Genomic DNA, 26,590 nt, shown 5'->3' with positions numbered 1-26,590 from the left:
AAGTAGCCCTGTAACAGTTCACCTTGAAAACAATAATGGGGCTGATATGCAGGCCTTACTCATATGAGTAGTTATTAATCATGCTAGTAGCCCTCATGAAGTCAATGGAACTGCTTGTGTGACTGAGGAAAACCCATGTGAATAAGGGTTACAGGATCAGGCCTATTTATTATAACGTCAGTTATCAATGACTGTTGCAGATGGGAAAATACTGTGGAATGTGAAATTGCAAAGAAAGTGAGAACAGCTTTCAGGAGAAAAGAGAATAAAACTTACATTTGAGAAGTTTGATTATTTAATTCAAGCTGTGAGAGATTTTTAAAGAGTGACTCCCTTGTGATTAGATTCCTATTCAAAAGGTAACACCTGTATAAGATTTCAACACAATTTTTTCATATATTAAGATTCAGTTTCCTAATTAAATCAACGAGAAACTACAGGACACCATTTCTGAACATTCTACAGAGCCATTCAAAGTACTGAGAATTTTTAATGCTATGGCATGGTTTGTATTTTTTTAAATACTTTTAATAGGTTTCAGGTGTATCTGATGCCATGCAAGAATTTTGTAATCAGAGAAAGCTTTGAAAAAAATGGTGGAAGTTCCCATATGGCAATATACTACATTTAAAATATTATTGTACTTAAAGTGAAATCCTATAGCTAGTCAAAACATAGATCTACTGGAGATGATTCCTCTTTAACCATACTCCAGTTACAATTGCTTTACTTTATTAGTACCTGCTTTCTTATTGTCTCACCTAAATCTCTCAGCACTAACTACTGATCAATAACATACAGACCTCAAGGAGCCTCTATTATTGTTACCTTGTAATAGAAAAAGCAATAGAACACAGCAGTTTTAGGTTATGCCTAATATAAAATAGCATATTTATTTTTATAGGGATTTAAGAGAGAACTACTGCCGAAATCCAGATGGATCGGAGTCACCTTGGTGTTTTACTACTGACCCAAACATTCGGATCGGTTATTGCTCCCAAATACCTAAGTGTGATGTGTCAAATGAACAAGGTAACTGATACAAAGGAGATAAAATATTTTAAGTTCAAGATGCCAGACTGACTTCCTTGATTCTGATCTCAGTTACACTTATGCAATTCAGAGCAAGTCCACTGGCTTCATTTGAATTTCATTGGTTTTACAGTCATATAAATGAGTTCTGAATCTGGCCTAGTCCCTCTAGTCAGGCAAAGGAAGCAACAGTGAAAGTGTTCCCCCATCTGACGCCTTATTGTATCAAATCCTCTGCTGATATAAATCAGTACAGCTCCATTGAAAGTAAGGAACTGTGCCATTTTACACCAATTGAAGATCTGGACCATTGTGTTTTCTGCTTGAGATGGAGGGACCATCTCTAGATCATTCTCCAGGCCTAGCTATGTCTTGATCTCTCTGCTGAAATTGCCAACAAGGCTACCAGATCTGATGTATGGTTGGTTGGTTGTTTTAATGTGGACTCCTGACCACCGGGCAATGAATGTAGACAATAACATGCAACCTACCCCAGATAGGTGTGAATTTTAAACAAAATCAGGAAGCATTCTAATCTGAAGCTTTAACATTACATACATTTTCTACAGATATTTTCCCATTAGATCTCTGCTATATGTCAACTTGATCCTGCAAGATGCATTGTTATCAATGGGAGTTGACCGCATTCAGCATCTTGTAGAGCATGCTCAGGCTTTGACCCTATTTTAGAATAATTCATAAGAAAAGATTTCAGCTTTATTCCATTTATCCTAGCATTCCATTAAGATTTTTGGTGGGATAAGGGGCTTGGATTTTTTTGTATTAACAAGGATTAAATTTTGCCTCCTTTTTTTTTTGTGTTTGTAAAAAAACAAAAAACAAAAGCGTGTTGGGGGAGTCTGTTTGGAATTAAAATATTGACCATTCAAATCAATCATTTTATACATAAAGTCTTATGTTATTGACCATTTCAAATTATTTTTACACATACATGTTTGGTGACAGCACATCATACGATAAACTTAATTTATGCTTCATTATCAAGGCATGTTTTTAAATTGTATTTAAGTTGAAGGTGCACTACTCTTTGGCCATGCCAGAGAACAGAAAAACTCCAATTTATCTATTGCTGCCAAAATCCAGAACCTCTCCTTAATGAGTTCAGAAGTTTTGTTCTCAGTTCTATTGAGGACATCTGGACTTTTTAAAAAGAGCACAACATATTCTGGCAGCTTTTAGAAGTAGAATAATTTGCAGTGACCCTGTTAAGTTAACTGTAAGCAAATTATATTTAAACTGAAAAGCTTCCAATTTATCTAAGAAAGACACAGTAAAAGTAAGTTATTGCATACTATAGTTAAGACCCTAGGCCTTAAGAAGGGGATATATCATCTAATTTCAGAAAGGTTGACTTTCCCTCATTAATTTGTTTTCTGGTTTTGGTTATATTTGCTTTATCTTGTATAGTGACTGCTAAATATAGCACTTGATTATCTTTAATTATGTGGATGCTTGCTGTAAAAGAACAACTTTCTTTTCATTATTGCACAAGTTCCTTCAACATTTCTTTTTCTCAATATTCTTTTTCCAGATTGCTATCGTGGGAATGGCAAGAATTACATGGGGAATTTATCTAAAACAAGATCTGGATTAACATGCTCTATGTGGGACAAGAATATTGATGACTTAAGGAGGTGTGTAGCTACAAGACATAAATGAGTCCTGTACAAACATCACCTCCAATTTGCACCTCACTGTCTTATGCAAACACTTCAAAATATCCCCTGCAGTTCCCAGCATAATTTCCGTCAACATTTAAGTATATTGTACAATGTGTCTTTGTTCAGGCTTGCCACTAATTACAGACTTTGGGATCTCATAGCCCGTACATTCAATGCCTGGGATTTTCCCGTCTCTGCCCTTTAAAGTTGTGGGCGAGGAGGGTAGGGAATGTAGCATAGTTGCTCCCTAAGGATGAGTACTGCTAGTTGCTGAGTGCTCCCTGCTGAGCATCCTCAGGTCCCATTGACTGCAATGGGAAGCCAAGATGATTGGTGGTGAAAAAGGCAACTCAGTTTAACAGGCATAGTTTCAAGTTGGTTTTAAGATGAAAATGGATAAACAACCCAAGAAAGGTTCAAAGCAAGAATAAGAGCTCTCCGGGCTGTCCATAGCTCAATTGTATTCTAAGCACCAATTCAGCTTGCTCAGAAAGGGACTCTAAATAACTCCCACAGCAAAAAGTGCAGATGCCTTAAAGGTACAACACCCTCCTCACAAGATTAATCACAAATTGAACTGTTTCAGCCATTCAGCTTGCAGGGATGCCACGCAGCTACTGGCCCCTAATTAAACTATTCTACCTCAGTAATGCAATTCGCTGCTCTCTGATTTGTGCTGTGTGTTTAGTTTGTGTAGTCACTGTCTGGTTATTTCTCACTGTACAATACGTGAATTGCTATACACTTGTGTTGACTGCTGTTATTAACCCATTATATTGAAGGGATTTGTCATGATCTGCATGTACAAATATGTCTGTTCTAATTGGGACCTGTAAACTGTTTGATTTGATTGGCTCATCCCATTCTCATCAGTATAAGTAGAAAATCTCTACAGTTTTAGATGGAAGAGAAGTCCTGTTGTTATGCACATGTATGCGTGTGTGCATGCATACTCTGAAAACACTACGAGCGGAATCTTTAAGGCATGTGGGTGGATTTTTAGGCCTCTTTCTGATCTCTGGTGTGGAACGTGGAATCCTGATTCACCAGCCACTCCCACCTAATTGAAAGGAAATATGATTTGCTCTTTAATGTGGCCCAAAGCCTCCCATTGAGCACACTGCCTGAATACGGAGCTTTGTGCTAGGTTTCTTCATATCGAGCTGAGGAAATGAATTTTCCTGCCACTCCTTGAAGCAACTAGAAAGCAACTCTGCAACCCTCCCTGCAGTTCTTATGCTTGAATATAGTCCATGTGAATTCATTTAAAATTAGGAATGAATGTTTATAGCAACATACTTATTGGTAGCATGTTTTCTTCTGTAGGCACATACCAGTATTCAGGGAACCAGATATTAGCAAACTGAAGAAAAACTACTGCCGCAATCCAGATGATGATGCTCATGGTCCCTGGTGCTACACAAGCAATCCTCTCATTCCCTGGGACTACTGCCCAGTTTCTCGATGTAAGCACTGAAGATGCCTTGCAACTTGGGAATTACCGTCAGCTGTATAATGTCGGCTATCTTGTTTTTAACGTACATTTGTCTTTGTTCTGGCTGTTACATGTGGCACCACAAAACTTAAACTCTTATCATGAATAATTTGTGCATTAGTTGGGGGCAATGGGGAGAAAATGCCTTGTGCAAAGCCTGTGCCAGGGAGATTCTCCCTTGACTGGCTCCAAGGCTCATTTATGCTGCCACAGCAGGACAAAAGGGCTGTAGCAGATGAAAGAATCCTGCCCACTGCAAGATTACCAGTGATAGTCAAGCAAGGAGAGGAAGAATGATGATTCAGGGGCTAGGGTGTTACCCTGGAACTCCTGAGACCCAGGTTCAATTCCCTTTTCCGTCTGCCACAGACTTCCCATGTGACCTTGGGCAAATCACTTAGCTTCTTGGTGCTTCAGTTCCTCATCTGTAAAAGGATAACAACACTTGCCTACCTCATAGGGGTGTTGGGAGGATAAATACATAAATGAGCATGAGGTGCTCAGATTCTGGGGGAAAGTGGGGTTCATATAAGTACCTGGATAGCATAATTTGCCCAAATTTCTACAGTACTACTTAAATAACTCAAGTGATCAAAGGAGACAAATATTAAAGAAATCTTTGCTTCAGTGTACAAAGAGTTTATTCACCATTATACTCATTTGCTATAGTTGATAGTCTTAAATATGAAGCAAGAAAGTACAAACTCATTGCCTTTTATTTGTGTGTGTGTATGTGTGTTTTTCTCTGTGTGAATTTTTACATCTCAAAACACAGTATACATTATATATGGAATAAAACCACAGATATGTGTATGGGGTACTCCCTTTAAACTTTTAGAGAATGATGTAATGTTCCCCCTCTTGGCAAATATTGTGGAAGTCATTTTCAGACAGATCATATGTTAAAATTAAATGGTGTAAATAAACATAAAGAAAAGGGATTGGAAAAATTAATTGAGAGATAGTGGGGGGAAAAGTTCACGATGCAAATTATGGAATTCACATTTAAGTTTGAAAGATGTTTATCTTCATTTTGTATCTTAAAACTGGAAATGCTTCATAACCTGGGAGAACATTTCAAGAGTAAAATAGGCTCTTGGTTAAGGCAGAAATGTGTCCCTATGCACTCTAGGAGTTAGGAAGAAAATCACACTAATTCCTAGGAGCAACTGGCAGCACTTTTTCAGCCCCTAACCCTGCAGCCATGTTCAGGCTCTGTCTACAATACAAGCGCTACAGCAGTATGGCTGCATTGCTGCAGCCACACAGCTGCAGCGTAGATACTTGCTCCAGCAAAGGAAGGGGTTTCCCCTTTGCTGTAGTAGATCCATCCCCTTGAGAGGCAGTAGCTAGGTTGATGGAAGAATTCTTCCATTGAGCTCGTGGTGTCTACTGGGGCTTAGGTTGACTCAACTGGGTCTCTCAAGGGTGTGAATTTTTCACACCTCAAGTGATACAGCTTGGTCAACCTAAGTTTTAGGTGTAGACCAGCCCTTAGAAGGAGATCCTCTGATTCAGGTGTTGTTATATCTGTTGAAAGTAAAGAAACTGTGTAAAAGGTGTTTTGTTTTTGTTTTGTCAGTGTAGAGGAAAAGAAATAGTCGAACAAATGTCAAATCTATTCAGCTTTTGATTTTATTATTAGTACTTTTGGATTGTTTACAGCAGGGGTGGCCAACCTGTGGCTCCGGAGCCACATGCGGCTCTTCAGAAGTTAATATGCGGCTCCTTGTATAGGCACCGACTCTGGGGCTGGAGCTACAGGCGACAACTTTCCAGTGGGCCAGGGGGTGCTCACTGCTCAACCCCTCGCTCTGTCACAGGCCCTGCTCCCACTCCACCCCTTCCCACCCCCTCCCCTGAGCCTACCATGCTCTCACTCCTCCCCCTCTCCTCAGAGCCTCCTGCACGCCACGAAACAGTTGATCAGGAGGTACGGGGAGGGAGAGGGAGGCGCTGATCGTGGGGCTGCTGGTGGGCAGGAGGCGCTAGGAGTGGGGTGGAGGAGCTGATGGGGGGCTGCTGACATATTACTGTGGCTCTTTGGCAATGTACATTGATAAATTCTGGCTCCTTCTCAGGCTCAGGTTAGCAACTCCTGGTTTACAGCAAGCCCTAGTGGGCTATGTGGCGATGGTAATTATTTTTGGTCACCACTGGCAGTGCTATTTCTGGATTCAAACCCCAGAGTTATAGGTGAAAGTTCTCCTAACTTGAACAAAGCTTAAGCAGTTTAAAAAAATATAACTGGATTTGAGTTGATCTTCAGATAACAAATTTGGCTTCAGATAAATTTTCCCTAATATCAATATATAAATAAGATTTAGATTTTCCAGAGGGTTAGGGTTAGGAACCCAACTTCCTTGGAAAGTCAGTTGGATTTGGACAAGTAACTCCTTTTCATAACACCAGCCTTATTTATTAGTATTGGCCGATGCTTATGTGAAACCAGATGCATGCATTGGTAAATGTCCGTGTAGTTCAGATGTATCCAAAATTAAGCCAAGAGGAAAAATGTGAAATAAACATTTCTAAATGTTGCTAAATTTTTTCTGAAATTAAATTCTACCCCCTTCCTTGCCTCTATGCCTTTGTGGCCTTTTCCAAAGCTCATTTAAGCCTTAATCTTTGTGAACTATTAAAATCAATAACATAGCATTTATTTTTCTGTTATGACTCCTCTTAATTTTAGACTTTCTTTTATTTTTCACTGTTATGGACGTCTTGTGTGTCTGCTAGGTGAAGGTGATACAACTCCTACCACAACCAATTTAGATCGTAAGTAATTGTTGCATACATACTGTATGTCCCATTATGATAGTTCTACTTTCTTTGAGTGTTCTGTGTATATGTATGAGGTAAAGGAATAAGTTCCTTAAAACTAGCCAATCCTTTCTGATTGGCATGCCACAATATCAGCTAAAGAAAGCAAATTACTTCTAGGCTTAAGAAAATGAGATTTACAAAAGAAACACTTAAAATTCCTTGGCAAGCTGATACCTTTATAGTGTTCTGTGATATACATTTTTAAACTCACTCTTCCAACTGGTGAGGTATGGTGCTAGCTTTCAGTATTAGCTATATAATTATATGAATTTCAACAATAAAACTATTTAAATGTTTTCATGCCAGCAGCCTGTTTAAATATTAGATGGCCTACTGCCACTCCAACTGATGTAATTGTGAATGCTTTTAGTAGCTCTGAGAGAAAAAAATCTGTTTCTTAAAAATTGACCTTTCTGTGGTCCTTATGTGCAACTGTACAGGTTTCCTCCCGCTGTTTTTAGTAAAATGTGATCTCTGGACCTGCTTTCAGATACTGTCATTTCTTGTGCCTCAACAAAACATTTGAGAGTTGTAAATGGAATCCCAACGCAAACTAACGAAGGATGGATGGTTAGTTTGGCATACAGGTAACTATCATTTATCAAGATGACCCTACTTTAAAAAAAAATAGGTTTGAGGTTACACTAAAACATAGACCTCAGTAAAGACACACGTACATTTTGGTTAAACACTGCATAAGCAAAGTATAAATATGCTGGAACAACTGTTGAATCCAAGTCTGTATTCTTCTTGTCCATGAACTGGTTATAAGCTCATTATTTCTGTCCTATGTATAAGAACTGTTCTTTATAAAACATGCATAATCTTCTGCTTTCCAGATTAGCTACTGTAGATCCATTTATATCATTGGCATCACATCTAGCCTTAAAATGTTTGTTTCAGCGTCTCTTGTTAGAAAATTGAATTGCATGTTGCCTTCTGCAGTTTAACAGCAGTACATTAAGATTTAAGATGACATGCAGGATTTAAACCAGTGTCAAATTTTAAGGTTATCTGTTCATCTCGTTACATGCAATTGAAATGCAATATGTATGAGAAATAAATATGGGCAATAAGGAAATCCCTTTTCTCCCTGTAAAACAAGATCCTAATGTCCACAGATGGAAATGTATATTACATTATGAAAGATCTTATTCGATAAAGTTATGGAAATAGTTTATCTCATATTGTTCTCCGTTTGGTACCATATGAAGAACTCCCAACATAAAAAAATGCATGTTCCTTAAACTCATTATTCTGCTCCTCCACAAATGCAGTTCTTAACCCATTTGTTTGCCTTTTCCAATTGATGTATATTTCTGCACTATTTTGATAGCTATATTAGCCTTTCTTTAAAGCTCTATGGACTATTTGAGCCCTTTGTACTCCCATCCCCCATCCCTCTCCAACTCACTTTCTATTAGAAAAGCTAATTTTGGATGATCAAACTGTTCTATGGTGACATGTTCCCTGAATAACAGGAATGTTGCATCAACTTTTTGTTCTGCGTTTGTACAGCACTTAGCACAATAAGGTCCCGGTCCATGACTGGGGTTCCTCGGCACTGCCAAAATACAAATAATTATCATTTATAATATTTCCAGGGTCTGTCTCAACGTCCCAGTTGGTTTGACAAAAAACAATGTTTTTGTCCTCTTGAATAAGCTACTGATCAGGTGGCTGAGGGATTGATCCTACAAGGCTGGTGTGATCGAGCAAAACACTTAAGTGCATGCTTAACATGTGAAGCATTGACTTCAGCTGGACTACTGACAAAGCAGGGCAGGTGCACCTGTGCTATGTTGAACCAGACAAGTGTGTTCAGCACATGCAAGCAAAGAAGGAAAAGGAGGTTTGTTATATGACCGAGGAAAGGAAAAGGAAGGAGTGGGCATGGCTTTTCTCTCACCCCACAGCTGCCCAAACCCTATGATATACGCACATTTCTGACCTTTCCAAAACTATCTTCTATCTGCCTACCATAGCAGGTGTCTTGATTCTCCCCTTTAATATTTGGTCACCAAAAGCAACTCCCAGTTTAGCTTTTACTCTGGCAAGTGGGTTAAAAGTAGCTTGCAGGCCACAAACTGCTGCAGAAAAGGCATTTTGGAAGAGTAGGCTGTCTAAATCTCTGATATATTTGCCCTCAGTGCTTCCCTCTGTCCACCTGCCACTAGTACCTCTCTTCCGGCCCTAACTGCCTTTGTTCCCCTTCCTCTGTTAACTTTTCTCTCTCCCATACCCATAATGGACATAGCAGCTTTGTTTTGTGAAGTTTTTTGATGATGATGCTTCATCTGTGCATTGTCAGGTGTTGCTGCACAGGTGATATAAGTGAAAAAGCCCAGCCACTGGCCAATTGGAATGTGTCTTTGGACACTGTGTCTCAGGCCATACCACAATATATCCTCAAGAGAGACAGAATGACCAGTGGCTGGGGGAATCACCAGAGACACTTAAAAGATTATGGGGTCTTTTACTGAAAGATGAATTCCGAAAAGCTTTTATTTTGTTTGGTAGTAGGGAGGGTGAGTAAAATTCACAAGGAACAAAATTATGATTGAAAAATACTTTGTTGGTGAATAAGAGTATGGTTTTATTATTCAACTGTTGTATTGTTAGAAACAAACCCACTAATTATAATAGAGGTCTGAACCAAAACTTCAGATCACTCTGGAACATTTTGGGGGAGGGGGTGGAGGGAGGAAATTTTAAAATCAAATCAGTCTCCTAATCCGAGTTTTGAAAACATTACAAAGTGTTAAAATGGGCAAAACCAAACTCAGAGTTGAAGCTCTTTAAACTTTGGGGTGCTTGAAACCCAGATCTGGGACCATACTTTGCAGCTAAGGCCCATCTCTAAAATGTAAAGAAAATTAATTACCCTGAGCATCTTGAGATCTAGGCCAGATTCTGCTACTGATTACACTTAAGTAAATCTGGAGTAACTTCATCTGCAGAGAAGTTACTCTGAATTTGTGCCACTGTTGAAGCAGAATTTTGACCTCTGTGTGCCACTGTGTATGTACCAGTCACAACTTCTAAATGAGATGATGCCAATCTGGCCAAGTGACACTGACAAAAAGTTTATATGTACTCTTACTTGTGATGCAGTGACAAGGAATCTTTCGTTTAAAAAGAACCCAACTTGTTCCCCAGCCGAAATACAGTCCAAAAAGAAGTAGAAGGCAAACATCTGTGTTAGTCTGCTATCTTTGAACTGCAACACAGAATAAGCATAAGTGAATTTGGGCTCATTCCAGTAGTTCTTGCTAAAGCTTTGAACATCTGTATGATTTGAATTCATAAAATGTGAGAAGTTAAACTTTGCCCAGAGCACTGATGTATCTCCTTCCAAAGAGCGGCAGTAAATAAATATAATGATTTTGGAAGTAGAAAGAAGCAAACTAATTAATCTGCATTCCAAATTCTCTTCTTTATTCCTGGAATATCTGTCATATTTAATCCTTTTAATTTTACATGATATAGTATGCCGCAGTTTCTATAATCTCACACCGGTCATCACATATTGCAGATTGTTTCCAACTGAAGTACGTTGGGACTGGATAACCCAAGGGATTGGTAATCAAATAGGAACTTTCCACCTTTAGGTCAATACTTGGAATACGAGCTAGCTAAGTAATGACCAAATGTTGTTACCATCTGGTGGCAGTTTAGGGGCCTGTCTGAAATGAGCTGGTAATTTCAGTCCAGTTCCTACTAGACAGATAGCCACATCACAGTTTTACATTTGGTTCCCTTATTTTAGTCTCAGCATTGAGGCCAAAAAATGAATGAACAGAGAGATGAACTTCCCTCTCATCTTTAGAGATAGGTTGGTGGGGCAGTCTGAGGGAAGCCTACATTGCTCCAGTATTATCCATGATTCACCTGCACTGTAGAGGGAGATCTTCATTTTCTGGGGCTGTCAATATACCTTTTAATGGCACTAAATTTATTTAAATAATATGATTGTGTAACTGAATGGTGGCCTTAGAAGTGCTGTTAGAAGTTTTGGCTTGATAAAAACCAAATAGTACAATTTTTTTCCTATGTTTTTTTTTCCTCCCCTAGGAATAAACATATCTGTGGAGGTACTTTGGTAAAGGAAAACTGGGTTCTAACAGCAAGACAATGTTTCCCTTCTCGGTACAGTAGTTTGTAGATTTGCATTGTTGAAATGTATTTTCTTTCTTTTAAGCCTGTGGCACAATGCATCTTCCCTTTAAACCCTGCAGTCTTCTCTCTTGCTCTATCTTCAGTCCTTCTCTCTTGATAATGAATGTCTTTATGGAAACTTGCTATTCATTTATTATCATTATCATAGCTCCAAAAGAGCACTGGACATTTTACAGAAAGTATGAAGTACGACTGTCTCTTTCAAGTGTGATAATTAGACAATTGCCTCTTTATAAGATTTAATTTCATGCTACTGCTGGGAATTGGCTAGAGTATAATACAAACCTGGGCAAATCTCGGAAAGTTCAAAGGTTCAGTTCACTGAGAATCTAAAGTTTGGATATTATTAGGAAACAAAAACTACAGTTAGTGGCACATTTCATCCGTCCAAACCCTTAAAAGAATGGAAACAAGAAGTTAAGAGGAAAGACTTGTGTGGCAGAGTTTGAACCCATTGAGTCACTGGGGGGAGAGAGAGAACATGCGTGAGAATAATTTATAGGCTGATGGTTAGAGCATTACCTAGGATATGAGTGTCCCAGAATCAAGTTTCCCCCTTCCCCCTGTGACTAATTACTGATACAAAGTGCAACAGCTTCACCAGGAGAGACTGAAGGAGCTCTGTATCCAAATGTCACATAGCCCCGTGGTTAGAACTGGAGAAGTGATAGATCTCAGTTCAAATCTTTTCTCCCCCTCAGATGGAGGGAGACTTCAACTGGGAGCCTCCCAGGTCAGTATCCTTATGAGTTGGCTAAAGTTATGAGTAAGTTTCTCCTCTTTTCCCTCCCTCTCTTCCCTCGGGTAGAATTAGTGGGGGAAGCAAAAGTGGATGGGAATCTGGGAGGCAGTGACCATGAGTTGGTTGAGTTCAGGATCCTGACGCAGGGAAGAAAGGTAAGCAGCAGGATACGGACCCTGGACTTCAGGAAAGCAGACTTTGACTCCCTCAGGGAACTGATGGGTAGGATCCCCTGGGGGAATAACATGAGGGGCAAAGGAGTCCAGGAGAGCTGGCTGTATTTCAAGGAATCCCTGTTGAGGTTACAGGGACAAACCATCTCGATGAGTCGAAAGAATAGTAAATATGGCAGGCGACCAGCTTGGCTTAATGGTGAAATCCTAGCGGATCTTAAACATAAAAAAGAAGCTTACAAGAAGTGGAAGGTTGGACATATGACCAGGGAAGAGTATAAAAATATTGCTCGGGCATGTAGGAATGTTATCAGGAGGGCCAAATCGCACCTGGAGCTACAGCTAGCCAGAGATGTCAAGAGTAACAAGAAGGGTTTCTTCAGGTATGTTGGCAACAAGAAGAAAGCCAAGGAATGTGTGGGCCCCTTACTGAATGAGGGAGGCAACCTAGTGACAGAGGATGTGGAAAAAGCTAATGTACTCAATGCTTTTTTTGCCTCTGTTTTCACTAACAAGGTCAGCTCCCAGACTGCTGCGCTGGGCATCACAAAATGCGGAATAGATGGCCAGCTCTCTGTGGAGATAGAGGCGGTTAGGGACTATTTAGAAAAGCTGGACGTGCACAAGTCCATGGGGCCGGACGAGTTGCATCCGAGAGTGCTGAAGGAATTGGCGGCTGAGATTGCAGAGCCACTGGCCATTATCTTTGAAAACTCGTGGCGAACCGGGGAAGTCCCGGATGACTGGAAAAAGGCCAATCTTTAAAAAAGGGAAGAAGGAAGATCCTGGGAACTACAGGCCAGTCAGCCTCACCTCAGTCCCTGGAAAAATCATGGAGCAGGTCCTCAAAGAATCAATCCTGAAGCACTTGCATGAGAGGAAAGTGATCAGGAACAGCCAGCATGGATTCACCAAGGGAAGGTCATGTCTGACTAATCTAATCGCCTTTTATGATGAGATTACTGGTTCTGTGGATGAAGGGAAAGCAGTGGATGTATTGTTTCTTGACTTTAGCAAAGCTTTTGACACGGTCTCCCATAGTATTCTTGTCAGCAAGTTAAGGAAGTATGGGCTGGATGAATGCACTATAAGGTGGGTAGAAAGCTGGCTAGATTGTCGGGCTCAACGGGTAGTGATCAATGGCTCCATGTCTAGTTGGCAGCCGGTATCAAGTGGAGTGCCCCAAGGGTCGGTCCTGGGGCCGGTTTTATTCAATATCTTCATAAATGATCTGGAGGATGGTGTGGATTGCACTCTCAGCAAATTTGCGGATGATACTAAACTGGGAGGAGTGGTAGATACGCTGGAGGGGAGGGATAGGATACAGAAGGACCTAGACCAATTGGAAGATTGGGCCAAAAGGAATCTGATGAGGTTCAATAAGGATAAGTGCAGGGTCCTGCACTTAGGACGGAAGAACCCAATGCACAGCTACAGACTAGGGACCGAATGGCTAGGCAGCAGTTCTGCGGAAAAGGACCTAGGGGTGACAGTGGACGAGAAGCTGGATATGAGTCAGCAGTGTGCCCTTGTTGCCAAGAAGGCCAATGGCATTTTGGGATGTATAAGTAGGGGCATAGCGAGCAGATCGAGGGACGTGATCGTTCCCCTCTATTCGACATTGGTGAGGCCTCATCTGGAGTACTGTGTCCAGTTTTGGGCCCCACACTTCAAGAAGGATGTGGATAAATTGGAGAGAGTCCAGCGAAGGGCAACAAAAATGATTAGGGGACTGGAACACATGAGTTATGAGGAGAGGCTGAGGGAGCTGGGATTGTTTAGCCTGCAGAAGAGAAGAATGAGGGGGGATTTGATAGCTGCTTTCAACTACCTGAAAGGGGGTTCCAAAGAGGATGGCTCTAGACTGTTCTCAATGGTAGCAGATGACAGAACGAGGAGTAATGGTCTCAAGTTGCAGTGGGGGAGGTTTTTCACTAAGAGGGTGGTGAAACACTGGAATGCGTTACCTAGGGAGGTGGTAGAATCTCCTTCCTTAGAGGTTTTTAAGGTCAGGCTTGACAAAGCCCTGGCTGGGATGATTTAACTGGGAATTGGTCCTGCTTTGAGCAGGGGGTTGGACTAGATGACCTTCTGGGCTCCCTTCCAACCCTGATATTCTATGATTCTATGATTCTATGATTCTTTCAGCAGCTTATTACAATGGCATAAGGTGCCTAACTCTAAGAGAGGATTCACAGATGAGAATTGCTAGCAGACATAGGTGCTTCCCTGCAGTCTGGACTTAAATGCCTATGTCTATGAGGTGGTGGGGCTTGACACTCACCATTGGTCAGCATCTCCCATTGGCTAGTTAAGCAGCTCCCTGTCTAGCATACTGGTTTCTGTGAATCAGTCTAAGGAGCCTATCTCTCCCCATTCATTGTATAGGAGCCAAAGTGCCTAACGCAGGCTTAGTGAATTGCAGTGATTTTCTAGACATCTAAAAGTTAGGTGCTGTGATGCTCAGCATTACACACCTGACTTCTTTTGTGCATCCAGGCCTTACTACTTAGCCATCATTGCTCCATAAGATCTGAATATTCACAAGAATTCTGAGAGATCATGAAATTTCTGGAGTTTTCTTATTCTGCCTTGGAAATACAAACAGAACAAACTTTCAGTTCATCCTCTTTAGGTCCTGGCTGAAATCAGTAAGTCCAGTTTAATTGTGCAAATGAAAACTAAATAATTTTTAAAAGTGTGACCTGTTGGGTCTTCCAAAGGATCAGTTTGAGTTTTGGATGCAAGTTTCTATTGGTTCTTATTTTATCCATATTGTTTTCCCCTCTCTATACACTGCTGAATTACTAACATGTTCTAATTTATTGACCTAGCATCTTCCAGTGTATAGACTAAGAGGCCTGCCATGAATATATGTGGAAATGAACTGCATATTTTTATCCTAATATAGAAGTGGAGAAAAGATGGGTAACCTGCTACAAGATCACTCCCACTTTTAAAAATAAAACTTCAGTAGTTCTTGTCTTAGATGTCACAAATTTTAAAAACCAGTAAACAGATTCTCGTTCAAGCTGCAGTACTTGCAAAGTGAAACAATACAATCTTACAGTTGGTGGAATTGATATAAAATGTACAAAACCAAAAAAAAAAAAAAAGAGAGAGAGAGAGAGAATACGGGAATAGTGGAGATGGACGCTAACCAAAATGCCTTTGGATTTTGAAAAACTTTGGAACTGGATGTGAACTTTATGGCTTGCCTTTATTTCCAAACCAAAACCCTATATCTGAATGCAATGAAATTTTTGGAAAAGTTCTGATTTGACTTGGAAATGGCAGTGTGTGTCCATCTCTACCAAAGAGTGGCAGTTAATCTCTTTCAATATATATGTGAATGTTACCATACCAAAAAAGAATGTTTGTGTTGAGACTAGACCAAGTAATATGCCAATGTCTCATACTAAATTTGTCTTATTCAGGTACAAAGATTTGAAAGACTATGAAGCTTGGCTTGGAGTTCATAATATCAAAGGAAGAGAAGAGAAACATAAACAAGTTCTGAATATCTCCCAGTTGGTGTATGGACCTGAAGGGTCTGATCTGGTATTATTGAAACTTGCCAGGTTAGTTCTTAATATTGCTAACTCCAGGATCTCCAGTTGATGAGTGTTTTGCCTAAGAAAGTACTGTAGGCTCAGACCTAGATAGTAGCAATACGGATTATGTCCATATAGATTAAACTCACACTTACAGTTAGTCATAAAAAGGTAAAGTAAGCCTAGATCATGAAAAAATTCAAAAGAAACGTTTTCAGTTTGTTTGAAAGTTTTCATTTATTTTAAACAAAAATAATCCTTTTGGGAGGAGAAATAACAAAACCTTTACAATATTTAAGTTCTCCCACCCCACTGGAATGGGGTGTGTTAAAGTAATAGAGCAAAAGAATAGGATTTTCCCCATCCAAATAAAATGAAAAAAAAAAAAGAAAGAAAAAATTTCCCCCTTCAAAAAAGGAAAAATGTTGATGAAAACAAAACTGTGGATTTTTTTCTTTTTGGTGGTTGAAAATCCATTTTTCATTAAAAAACATTGACAAAAATGTTGACCAACTCTACTCACAGTGATATAATTTATAACTTTGTGATTAGTTGCTAATCATTGTTTTCTTGTTTTGGGGATTGGCTTAATATTCTTCACAGTATATGCCTGATTTTTCAGCCATCCTGAGTTTTTGCTGGTGCAAAGGATAGTAGTTAGATTATATTTGTACCAACAATTCATTGCTGGTGGAATTGACCTGTCATTCTTGTGTCTGGTACAAAGTCTCTATTTAGGGGTTATGCTGGTGTCTGCTAGCAGAATAGCTGAAAAGTGGTACCTGTGCACTTACTATGTACTAAAGAAGCAGCTTCTACACTGGTCCCATGAAGTCTGGCATAAAAGGCCACAGTTGGGATAACTAAGAGTAGGGTGACCAGATAGCAAGTGTAAAAAATCAGGATAGGGGAGTGGGGGTAATAGGAGCCTATATAAGACAAAGTCCTGAATATCGGAACTGTCCCTATAAAATCGGGACATCTAGTTTCCCTAACCAAGAGTGGGCTCACAGATCTATTTTTATGCTATCCAGTGGCCCCAATAACTGGTGTGGAACAGCAGCAACCAGAGAGGCTGGGGTGCGCATGTAGTTTGATTCTCAAGTTAATGAGCATTCCGTCAGAATGGAGCCCAGATTCTTGGACATGTGTTAAAAATGCACATTCACCTTGTGCACCAACAAAAACAAATGCCATTTCGGAAAAATCATGCCCTACATGTATCTTTCTTCCTGATAATCAGGCCTAGTTAAATAGAATGGCGTGTGGTTTTAATTTATAGAATAGAATAAACACTAGATTGTAAGTGAGCTCCTTTTGTACATATGACCCTTCATATGTACCGTCATATTATCATAAATGTTTATTCAAATTAAGGGTATTCCCTTTATGCCTTCATTGTTTATCTTTGTACAGAAAACCCAAATTAAACAGAATAAAAGCTGCAACAGCACTACAGGAAAGCTGCTTGAGAAGTAACATCTGCAATTCAAAAAATATTTAAAAGGAACTCCCAGATTTTCATGAGAAGAAAAATAAAGCAGAATATTTGGCACAATTTTTAATTATTACTGTGATATATCATAGATCATATTGTTTTTTTAAAAAGCAGTTTAAAATGCTATATAAGATCCATCATATCTACTCTTTGTTTTCTCTTTGCAGAGCTGCAGTATTCAATAATTTTGTGGATCTAATCAGATTGCCCATTTCTGGATGTACCATTCCAGAGAGGACCACCTGCAGTGTTTACGGATGGGGACACACAGGATGTAAGATATTAGTTTTTAAAACTGAATGAAACAATATATGTTGACAGTCTGCTTAGTTCCCATTCCCAACATATTATAGGCAAGACTAGTAGCGCTAGCTAATATTGAAGTTCCCTAAAATGTCCCATTATAAGATCTTGTTTTCCATTGCTTATAACATTGCCAAACTTTAACTGTTTCAGATTAAATTTTCCCTGCTCGATGTCTTCATGAAGCTGAATATTATTGGAAAATTAAGCGAAAATGATTCAGCTGTGTCTGAGAATGAGGCTAGGGAAAAATGCATTATTTTGTGTATGTGAAAAACCTCTCACCTATGTCTGAGCTATTGAAGTCCTCGAATTGTGGTTTAAAGACTTCAAGGCTGGGCAAAGAGACCTGGATGGGAAGCCAGTGGGGATGGGGAACATCAGGAAGGTGGCTGGAGTCTTGGGATGCATGTGACAGAGGCAGATCTGATGAGGAGCCAGGAGGGAACTGGAATGGGCTGGGCAAGGAAACTGGGGGCCAAGAGCCTAGAGGGTTGGGCTGGGAACCAGGAATGGCTAGGCAAGGAGACTTGGACTGTAAGTGTGGGAAATCTAGGATAGGGACTAGAGATGGGGGGCACTAGGACTTGCTAGACAAGGAGGGAGAGCGAGCTCTGTGGGCTGCTACTTCCTCTTCCTCAAACAGATGAGTGGAATGTGAGCAGAGCCTGGTTTCTGCACTTCAACCCATACTGTGCTATCCAGAGTAGCTGAACAGTGAAGGGAGAGGAGGAATTTGTGCTTGTAAGGGCATGTCTATACTGCAGTTAGACACCCATGGCTGGCCCATACCAGCTGACTTGGGCTCATGGAGCTTGAGCTGCGGAGCTGTTTAATAGTGGTATAGATATTCAATTTCAGGCTTCAGCCTAAGCTCTGGGGCCCTCCCACCTTACAGGGTGCCAGAGCCTGGGCTCCAGCCAAAGCCTGAGCATCTACATTGCAATTAAACAGCCCATTAGGCCAAGCCCCACAAGCCCAAGTCAGCTGGCATGGGCCAGCGTAGACATACCCTAAGTCATAGTTCCTTCCCTATGCTGATCTGAGGGTGGCACAACTGCATATTGCCCTTTATTCAGGGCAAGACAAAAGGTGAAATCCTGGCTCTGTTGCAGTCAATGACATAACTCCCATTGATTTTTGTGGAGTCAGACTTGCACCCACAGTCTCAATCTTACCCTCAGTGATTTTTTTCCAAAGTCATACAGCAAATCATTGGTTGATTAGGGAATAAAAGCGAGAAATCCATATTCCAGTCTTTTGCTCTTACAAGTACAACACGCATCTCCAGGTATTATAATCTAAAAATATTACACACACTCCAGACACACTTTCTTACCTGTCTTTTAGCTGTAACAATGTAAGAAATCTAAAACATGCATGTGTATTACTGGAGAGTTTGGGAGAATGTGCAGCTGATAAAGTGGTATATATCAGCATAAACGGTATTAGTACTTAGTGTTCATTTTCATTAAAATGTAATATAATTTGTGCACAATTGACTGTTGCTCTTGTTTTCAATGCTAGTGATTCACTTTGATGGCCTGCTCCGAGTAGCAAACCTATTTATTATGGGAAATGAGAAGTGCAACCAATATCTCAAAGGGAAGATGACTGTGAACGAGTCAGAAATCTGCGCTGGGGCTGAGGGCATTGGCACTGGACCGTGTGAGGTAAAATAGTAAGACAGAGTGCAAGAATCTACAAACATCTGCTCCGGGGTTGTTTTTTTCCTTTACCAGTAATACGTTCCTGGTGTTTGCCTAATTATTCTCTCTGCATTTAATTGGTAAGTGGAAAGAAACCATGGATACTATTTCCTTTCCATGCACATTGCAAACAAAGGTCTCTCTCTGGAAGACTCTTTTCTGCCACCTTGACCCACATTGGATAGTTTCTTATTCTTAGTTCCTCTGAAATCAATGGGACTATGACCCCGATCCAACAAAGCTCTTGAGCACATGCTAAGTTTACTCAGCATGATTAAATCACATGCTTTGGTGGACTGGGATCTGTTTGTGGAGTAAGTATATGCAGTCCGAAAAAGGTGGCAACATCACGCCCCCTGTGAGCAGCAGCAGCAATTTATCTGAATTGCCAGTAGGGTTGCAATCAGGTTAGCTGCTGAGCCAAGTCGGGGGTTGACCAAGAAATTAACAAAATAGGTCACCTCATTGTGATGTTGAAAGAGAGAGCTATGAACAGAGTGGAAGCCCTTAGAGTTCCAAGCTTCTCAGGGTAGATGTCTCACAATCTGTGCAACCACTACTGGGATTTAGAGTGTTTGCAGCTTTATGAAATAGATTAGATTCAGAATTTGGGGCAGTTTTAGTTGTTATATATACATCTGGGATATATTGGCATTCATCCTTGATTGTGGTGGGGATCTTACTGGGGAAAAAAGACACAGCAGATGGTAGCTCTGTTTCTAGATAGAAAAGTGGAGCTTTGTGAGAGAAGTTGGTATCTTTCAATTGCATCCTGAGCCAAAGCTCAGTTGAGTCAGGGAGTGTCTTTTCACTGACTTCATTTGGGTTTGAATCAGTCCCTTTGAGTGGGAATTGGTTAGGATGTAGAGGAAAAGGTACAAAATCCTCTTATTGTAGTGATGTATCATTTTTAGACTGACAGTCTGCCAGCCGAGATGATGGGTGGAGAAGGCAACAGTCACTAGTATGAGTACACATTTGGTTTAGATGGGTACAAGGAAATTTTAAGTAGTTCAATATAAATAAAACAATGGACTTTTTCCTACCCAAGGACAGCACCAAAACTTGCGGGAGGCAGGTCCTGTTTAGGTAGCGGCATGTTAATATGACTCCTCAGTGGGATCATTTTGTAATAACGAAGTATTTTCCTCAAAATTAAACATTTGGTTCATTATCAATTAGTTCTCAGGGTTCTAAGATATAAATGACACACCTGCATAGAAGTCCTCAGGAAATCCAGCTCTTCATTTTTTCATGTAAGAAGAAATGAAGCACATCAATATTAATTATGATTATAACTAGTGGATGGTTTCACTCTTCCTGTGTTCCTCTTGGAACAACATCTATCAGTATGGAACAAACAGAAAAACAGAGCTATCAGATTAAGGGAAATTAAGTCAGAATGGCAGGTGAAAGCCCAGCAGACAATAAATATTTCACTAGCAGGTTTGGTGATGCTATAATAGTACAGGCATAGTCTGTGAATTAGCCTGCAATCAGCAAGAACTAAGAAAACCAGCTGTATTTGGAAGAGGTCAATCACTGTTAATTCTGAAGTGATCTGGAGAGGATACAAGGATTGTTATCTTTTATGTTTTAAGGCAGTATTTCAAGATCTGATGCAAACACTTCTTAGTGCCCAGTCCTGCATTCCTTACTCACTGGCGTCAGTGAATGAAGACTGCACGATTTCATCGTTCATTAGCTAATCAAATCTTAAAGAATGTCATCGCTAACTAAGGGCTTGTCTACACGGTGCATTAGTGAGCAACAGATGGATATAAATTCTGGTTATGCTAGTGTGTTGCGCACTGGACTGTATGGACCCTGCAGAGGCACACTAAAAGTTCTCTAGTACATGCTAACGTGATGCTGTTTACAATGGCTCTACATTAGCATGCACTGTGCCAGCAGGTTCCACCCAGGCCAGTTAGTGCGCGACATGCTAGTCCACACATGTAAAATTCCCATCATACATGTAGAGCTTGGATTGATGCATGTGTGTACCACCATTAAAAATAATGAGTTATGGGGTTCATTGAGGAGAGAAGAAGTCCTCTCCTTTTTATAGCTGTGGCTAATTCATTTCTGAATCATTCTTGGCGGTGGCCTTTGCCATCTGTGCAAACGCATGCAGCTCTACGCACCCAGGGGCCTTGCTGCCCAACATGTGACAGAGGGATAGCACTGCTGGCTCTCTCAGAACCCTTCTATGAATAGCCTGGCATTGCACCAGAGATTTTCCAACCACCTGTCCTGTTTGCTGGATGGCTTTTATGAATACTGTACATATTTTGCACTTGCCAGGTAGCTGAGAGAAAGAAGCAATATTGTTGGTATGTAGAAGTTTGGAAGAATTACAATCAGTATCTGGATGGGGTCTCTCTTGCCTGGCTCTTTGCATAGAGGCCTGACAAAACCTAGGGCCAACCCTGCTGTTTGTTGATATAGGCCCTGTTTGTGATGCTCTGCATAAATGAAGATATCATACTACTCCTTAGATAGTCTTACTGAAGGTTCCTAGAGTAGGGTGCTACCCAATAGCTCACAGAAAACAAGGGGGAACTGTGTCTTTTAGCTGTTCACAAATTAATGTTCTTTATTTCTCTTTTCCTAGAGGGATTATGGTGGCCCCTTGGTCTGTGAACAAAACAGGATGAAAATAATAGTGGGTGTTATCGTTCCTGGCCGTGGATGTGCCATTCCAAATCGTCCTGGGATTTTTGTCAGAGTGGCATATTACTCCAAGTGGATACGCAAAATCTTGTTGACGTACAAATCTGAGTTATAGCTGAATATTTCACACAAAACCACCAATTCCATTCACATGAAGATCTCAGAGAGCATGAAATTAATGTGTAATGTAAAGATCCATGATTTTTTAAAAAAAACTACTTGATAGTCAAGTTTCCTGATCATTTATGGGTGTTTTCTGAAGATTTTGTCTATCAGTGTTGTTTTATAGATGTTGAAGTGAGCTACAGTATCTGCAAGTATGGTGACATATCTCCTGAAGATACTTGAATGGGTAAACAAAATTGCAAAGATACTATTGCTGAATGCAGAAGTGTTTTGTGGAAATAGCTCATGTGGCCTCTTTCGGCTCCTTCTTCAGATCAGCTTGTCCATGAGATACAAAGAAAGCTTGTTTTCTTTAACACCCCTTACTCTTGCTATGTACCATATACACTCTCTGTTTGTGGCAAAAGTTCTACGGAGAGCTGTGTGCATTGATGAAGAACAGCGTATATGGACCTAATTCTCTTCCCCCATATGCAGAATTTAAATATGTTAAAAATAATCTCTTTATTTGCTCATTTCATTGTGGGCCCAATTCTGCAAGCCCTCCATGAGCAGAGCTCTCACTGAAGTCAATGGGAGCTCCTTTTACATAGGATTTATAGGATCTGGCTCTGTACTTCTGTCCTAAGGGATATTACAATATACCCTATGGATAAGGGACAAGACAGAGAAACGGGTTGATGAGCAACTTATCAATCTTTTTTTAATCGTCCCAGGGTACATCTACTCTGCAACTGAAGGTGTAATTCACTGCTCAGGTAGATGTACACAAATCTATACATGCTAGATTTGATTGAGCTAGCATGTTAAAAATAGTAGTGTAGCTGTGGTGGTTCTGGCAATGGCATGGGCTAACTTCCTGAGTACTTATCTAGAGTCACTGGTGGGATTGCAATCAGGCGGCTAGCCCATGCAGCTGCCCATGCTGCCGTGGCTACCCTGCTATTTTTAGTGTGCTAGCTCAATCAAATCTGGAAACTGCACCTCCAGCTGCAGTGTAGATGAACCCTCATATTTAAAAATCACGCCTAAACGTGTATTTCATAGGATCCCAGGAATGTATCCTGATTAGCTAATGACAGACCATTTTTACTATTAAAATTAATTGCATTGAAATAGAGACTTTAGTGCCAGATTTCTCAGTAACTCAAGGGAATAACTCTGGATTTACAGCAGGGTAAGTAAGAGTAGAATCTGATCATGAGCTGATAGAATCAACAGGGAAAAAAAAGAATACTGTTGTCATTAATGCATTTAAAACCAAATTGTGCCCTCAGGTATGCCTGAGGGCATTGGAAATTGCATACTCAGTCTGAAGGCATAATTTCAGCCCTTCGTATGTAACAAACAGAACCACTGAAACAACAAATATTTCAAATCAAATGGAATACATCTTTTGATTTCAGTAACATTAAATATGTTTTATTTATAGGTGTTTTATTATCTTAGAGAAAAACCTAAACATGTGGTTAAACAATACATCTCTCGTATAACTCCTTTGAAGCCAATAGAATTATTGCAGAGATGAATCTGGCCTGTTGTAAAGTATGCAACATGTCACTAATAGTGCAATTGCTTGTGTTACATGTCTACTTGCACACCTAGGGCCATAATTTTCCATACTGAAGATGGAGCAAGAGAACAAATAGTCAACATCTATGAGGCTTCCTTGTGCTCCTTTAGAACATGTATTGTGTAGCTGAAAGTACTAAACAATTAGCAAATGGCAATATTTTATGTTAGATGGCACTAATTACCATGTACCTGCTGGAAAAAAATGATACACTATATAATCCCATTGTACTTACTACTGTACATTAAATTGCATAAGGAACTTCATTGTTACTTTATTCATGAACTATGTAAATGCATATGTTTCAGATAGCAGACTGTAAAATATGTACCATATCTAACTACATAGCCCCTAAACTGACATCACTGTGTAAAAGTAAAGAACATTTCACCTTAATTACATGTAAGTGACATAGGGCTGAATCCTGCCTTGGTAAAAATAACTATGCAGGGAGCTGCCTTGGGAGGCTGTGAAGGTGCTGATTCCCCAAACTGTCCCTCATCAGCAAAGCATTTCGACTTTAATGGGACTTAGCTATATAGTTAAATACTTGGCTGAATAGTACCCAAAACAATCTACTGGCACAAAGCAAGAGGTCTTGCAGCAAGCAGATAAATAGGCATGTTTCTGAAAATCCTTCCTTGTGTGAGTAGTCCCACTGACCAAAATGGGACTACTCACATGAGTGGGACTACTCACATGAGTAGGACTACTCACAAGGGCTTCTAGGTTCTGGCTCATCACTTGTATGCCTGGATGTTAGCTGGGTGTACCTCCCACTTGGTCTGCTAGTGAAGGGGATTAGGCTTCATACTCTCCCTCTGGCTCCTCTTGTTTTCCAGCGCAGTCGAGGGCAGGATTTAGCCTGTAGCACTTACAAGAAATTGTTGCCATTTATGTAAAGTGTATATTCTCATTAAATATGTGCTGACTATATCTTAACAAAAAGGATTAACTTTTAAGGAGAGATGAGAAACTCCAAGTGAGTTTTTATTTTGTGCCATTGAGAAGAGCGTGGATAAAGTATACAATGACATATTTACTTTTCCTATTGTAAGACTTGTTATGTGCTCACTGTATTATATTTGCAGGCATTTTGTTATGTCTACCAACAAAATAAAATAAATTGGATCCTAAAGTATTTTAGTTATAATCTTCTGCTGTGCAGAGGACAATATGATTATATATATATATATATATATATATATATGATAAATATACTGTTTTTTTGTTAGACAATGTGTAAGGATTTTTACCTGTTTGTTCTGGGCAGCATCTCAGTAAAATGAGTTGTGCAGAGTCAATGCTCTAGAACTTAATGTATTTGTAAGCACTTGCTTATAAGGTACATGCACTCTCTCTCAGTATGGAGGGAATTTGACACTCTGAAAAGCAAGGAAAGAGAAGAATAATGACATGATAATTAATTTGTACTTCATTTATTCCTGTGAATATTTCTTGTTGGTACCAATGGTACTGTACCAGGCAAATGTTATAGCTACAGCATTCTCCTTCAAAAGGACACTGTTAAGGGACTTTTTTAATTGTTTTAACAATATTTTTTAAAACAACTAGGGGCCTGATCCAGTGCTCACTGAAGTAACAGGAAAGCCTCTTACTGACTTAAATGGGCATTTGCCTGGGCTCTGTGGATGCAGTTCTGGCCAGGGCCATATTTAAGAGAAAAATTGGGTGGTAGTGGTATAAAGGGTATGAAACAAGTAATTAGGAAAAAACCTCAGTCACTGACATTGTCTTAACCCAAATTCATCCTTTGTTTTTCAAATTTTTGATCCCGGCAAGAAGGATAACTAGTCCCAGGGCTGGGATAACAGACAAAAGTGTAATACATAATTGACATGGGACTTCGAAAAACTTAGGGGCTGGTTCTGCCCCATTAAAGTTAATGGAGCTTTATTATTGATTTTCTTTGAGCACTGAATCTGCATTTGTTACTGCAAACCTCCTCTCCAGACTTTTTTCCCTTGACCCTAATCCGAAAACAAATGCATGACTCCCCGGGGAATTAGAAGTCTGAGTAGTCTTGATGCTGCTGAAATCCTTTCCGCGGGTTTAAGATGAGAGCTTTCAAGGGAAATCCTGAAAACCCTTACTCCTGCACTTAGTGCCATGGAATTTCATGGGGCTACTCATGCAATTGAGGGTTTTTAGAATAATACCTGAAGTTTTCTGTGAGGGACACAATCCACTCAGGCAAAAATGTCCATTGAAATCAGTGGATATTTTTTTGCCAAAAAACTGCAGCACCGAGCTTGAAGGTTGCTTGTCTAAGATGACCACACATCCATTTACATAATCCCCAAATATCAAAAGGCATGAAAAATCATATCGCCTTAGAAGTCTAAATATGAACTAACTGATCTCATTGGAAGTCAATGGGAGTTTTGGCAGCGTATAGTCTGTTGGACTGGTCATTAAATGTTTTCTTAGCAATTATTTTCTTCTTTCACATGCACTGGTATAATACTGTATCGCAAGTGTTGGGGCTGCTGACAAGAACTAACATTGCTTTTCACCCTACCTCCTTTTCTTTTTGCGAATACAGACTAACACGGCTGTTCCTCTGAAACCTGTCCTTATAAATAGGCTCATGGACATATGACTGTGGAATTTCCTAATTTGGAATCTGACTTCAGGGAGCAGTCAGTGAAAAGCTGTGGATGGTTTGATTCTTTTTCTTGTATTTAAATAGGAACATATTAATGTTGCCTATTGAATAAGACTAGCTGAATGCCTATCAAAAAGGGAACACTGTGGTTATAACTTCTATTACAAAAATTCTGTAATTAATGGCATTATTGTTAGTTAACAAAGTTGGTATTTTTGTAACCTTTATCCTTATTATTCTTAATAAAATATTTTATAAAAAAACCCACCCAAATCAGCATCAGATTTCTTATTTGGGGTTTGGAAATTGTATTGTTGGGCAGAGGCACTAATGCCCTTGAAAAAAACAAGAAGCCCAATTCTGACTTCAGGGGCCGAGTTTTGGATGTGCAAA

At 39.9% G+C, this 26,590-nt stretch overlaps 1 protein-coding gene across 2 annotated transcripts in view; it reads left to right on the top strand.

The window, feature by feature from the left end:
- The window catches only part of HGF (hepatocyte growth factor), a 78,913-nt gene extending 54,240 nt beyond the window's left edge, over window positions 1-24,673 (top strand). For both annotated transcript variants that reach the window (XM_073328630.2, XM_073328629.2), the window contains exons 9-18: window positions 905-1,032; window positions 2,585-2,687; window positions 4,041-4,180; window positions 6,949-6,987; window positions 7,526-7,622; window positions 11,110-11,184; window positions 15,567-15,710; window positions 17,349-17,455; window positions 19,012-19,157; window positions 21,811-24,673. In XM_073328630.2, the coding sequence (XP_073184731.2) occupies window positions 905-1,032; window positions 2,585-2,687; window positions 4,041-4,180; window positions 6,949-6,987; window positions 7,526-7,622; window positions 11,110-11,184; window positions 15,567-15,710; window positions 17,349-17,455; window positions 19,012-19,157; window positions 21,811-21,984 (1,153 nt within the window). In that variant the 3' untranslated portion in view covers window positions 21,985-24,673. The remainder of the gene's footprint in view (window positions 1-904; window positions 1,033-2,584; window positions 2,688-4,040; window positions 4,181-6,948; window positions 6,988-7,525; window positions 7,623-11,109; window positions 11,185-15,566; window positions 15,711-17,348; window positions 17,456-19,011; window positions 19,158-21,810) is intronic.
- The last annotated feature ends 1,917 nt before the right edge of the window (window positions 24,674-26,590 follow it).

This window comes from Lepidochelys kempii, chromosome 1, assembly GCF_965140285.1.
Source record: "Lepidochelys kempii isolate rLepKem1 chromosome 1, rLepKem1.hap1, whole genome shotgun sequence".
In the NCBI taxonomy this organism is placed as follows: Eukaryota; Metazoa; Chordata; order Testudines; family Cheloniidae; genus Lepidochelys; species Lepidochelys kempii.
This window is presented reverse-complemented; position numbering and strand designations above follow the sequence as displayed.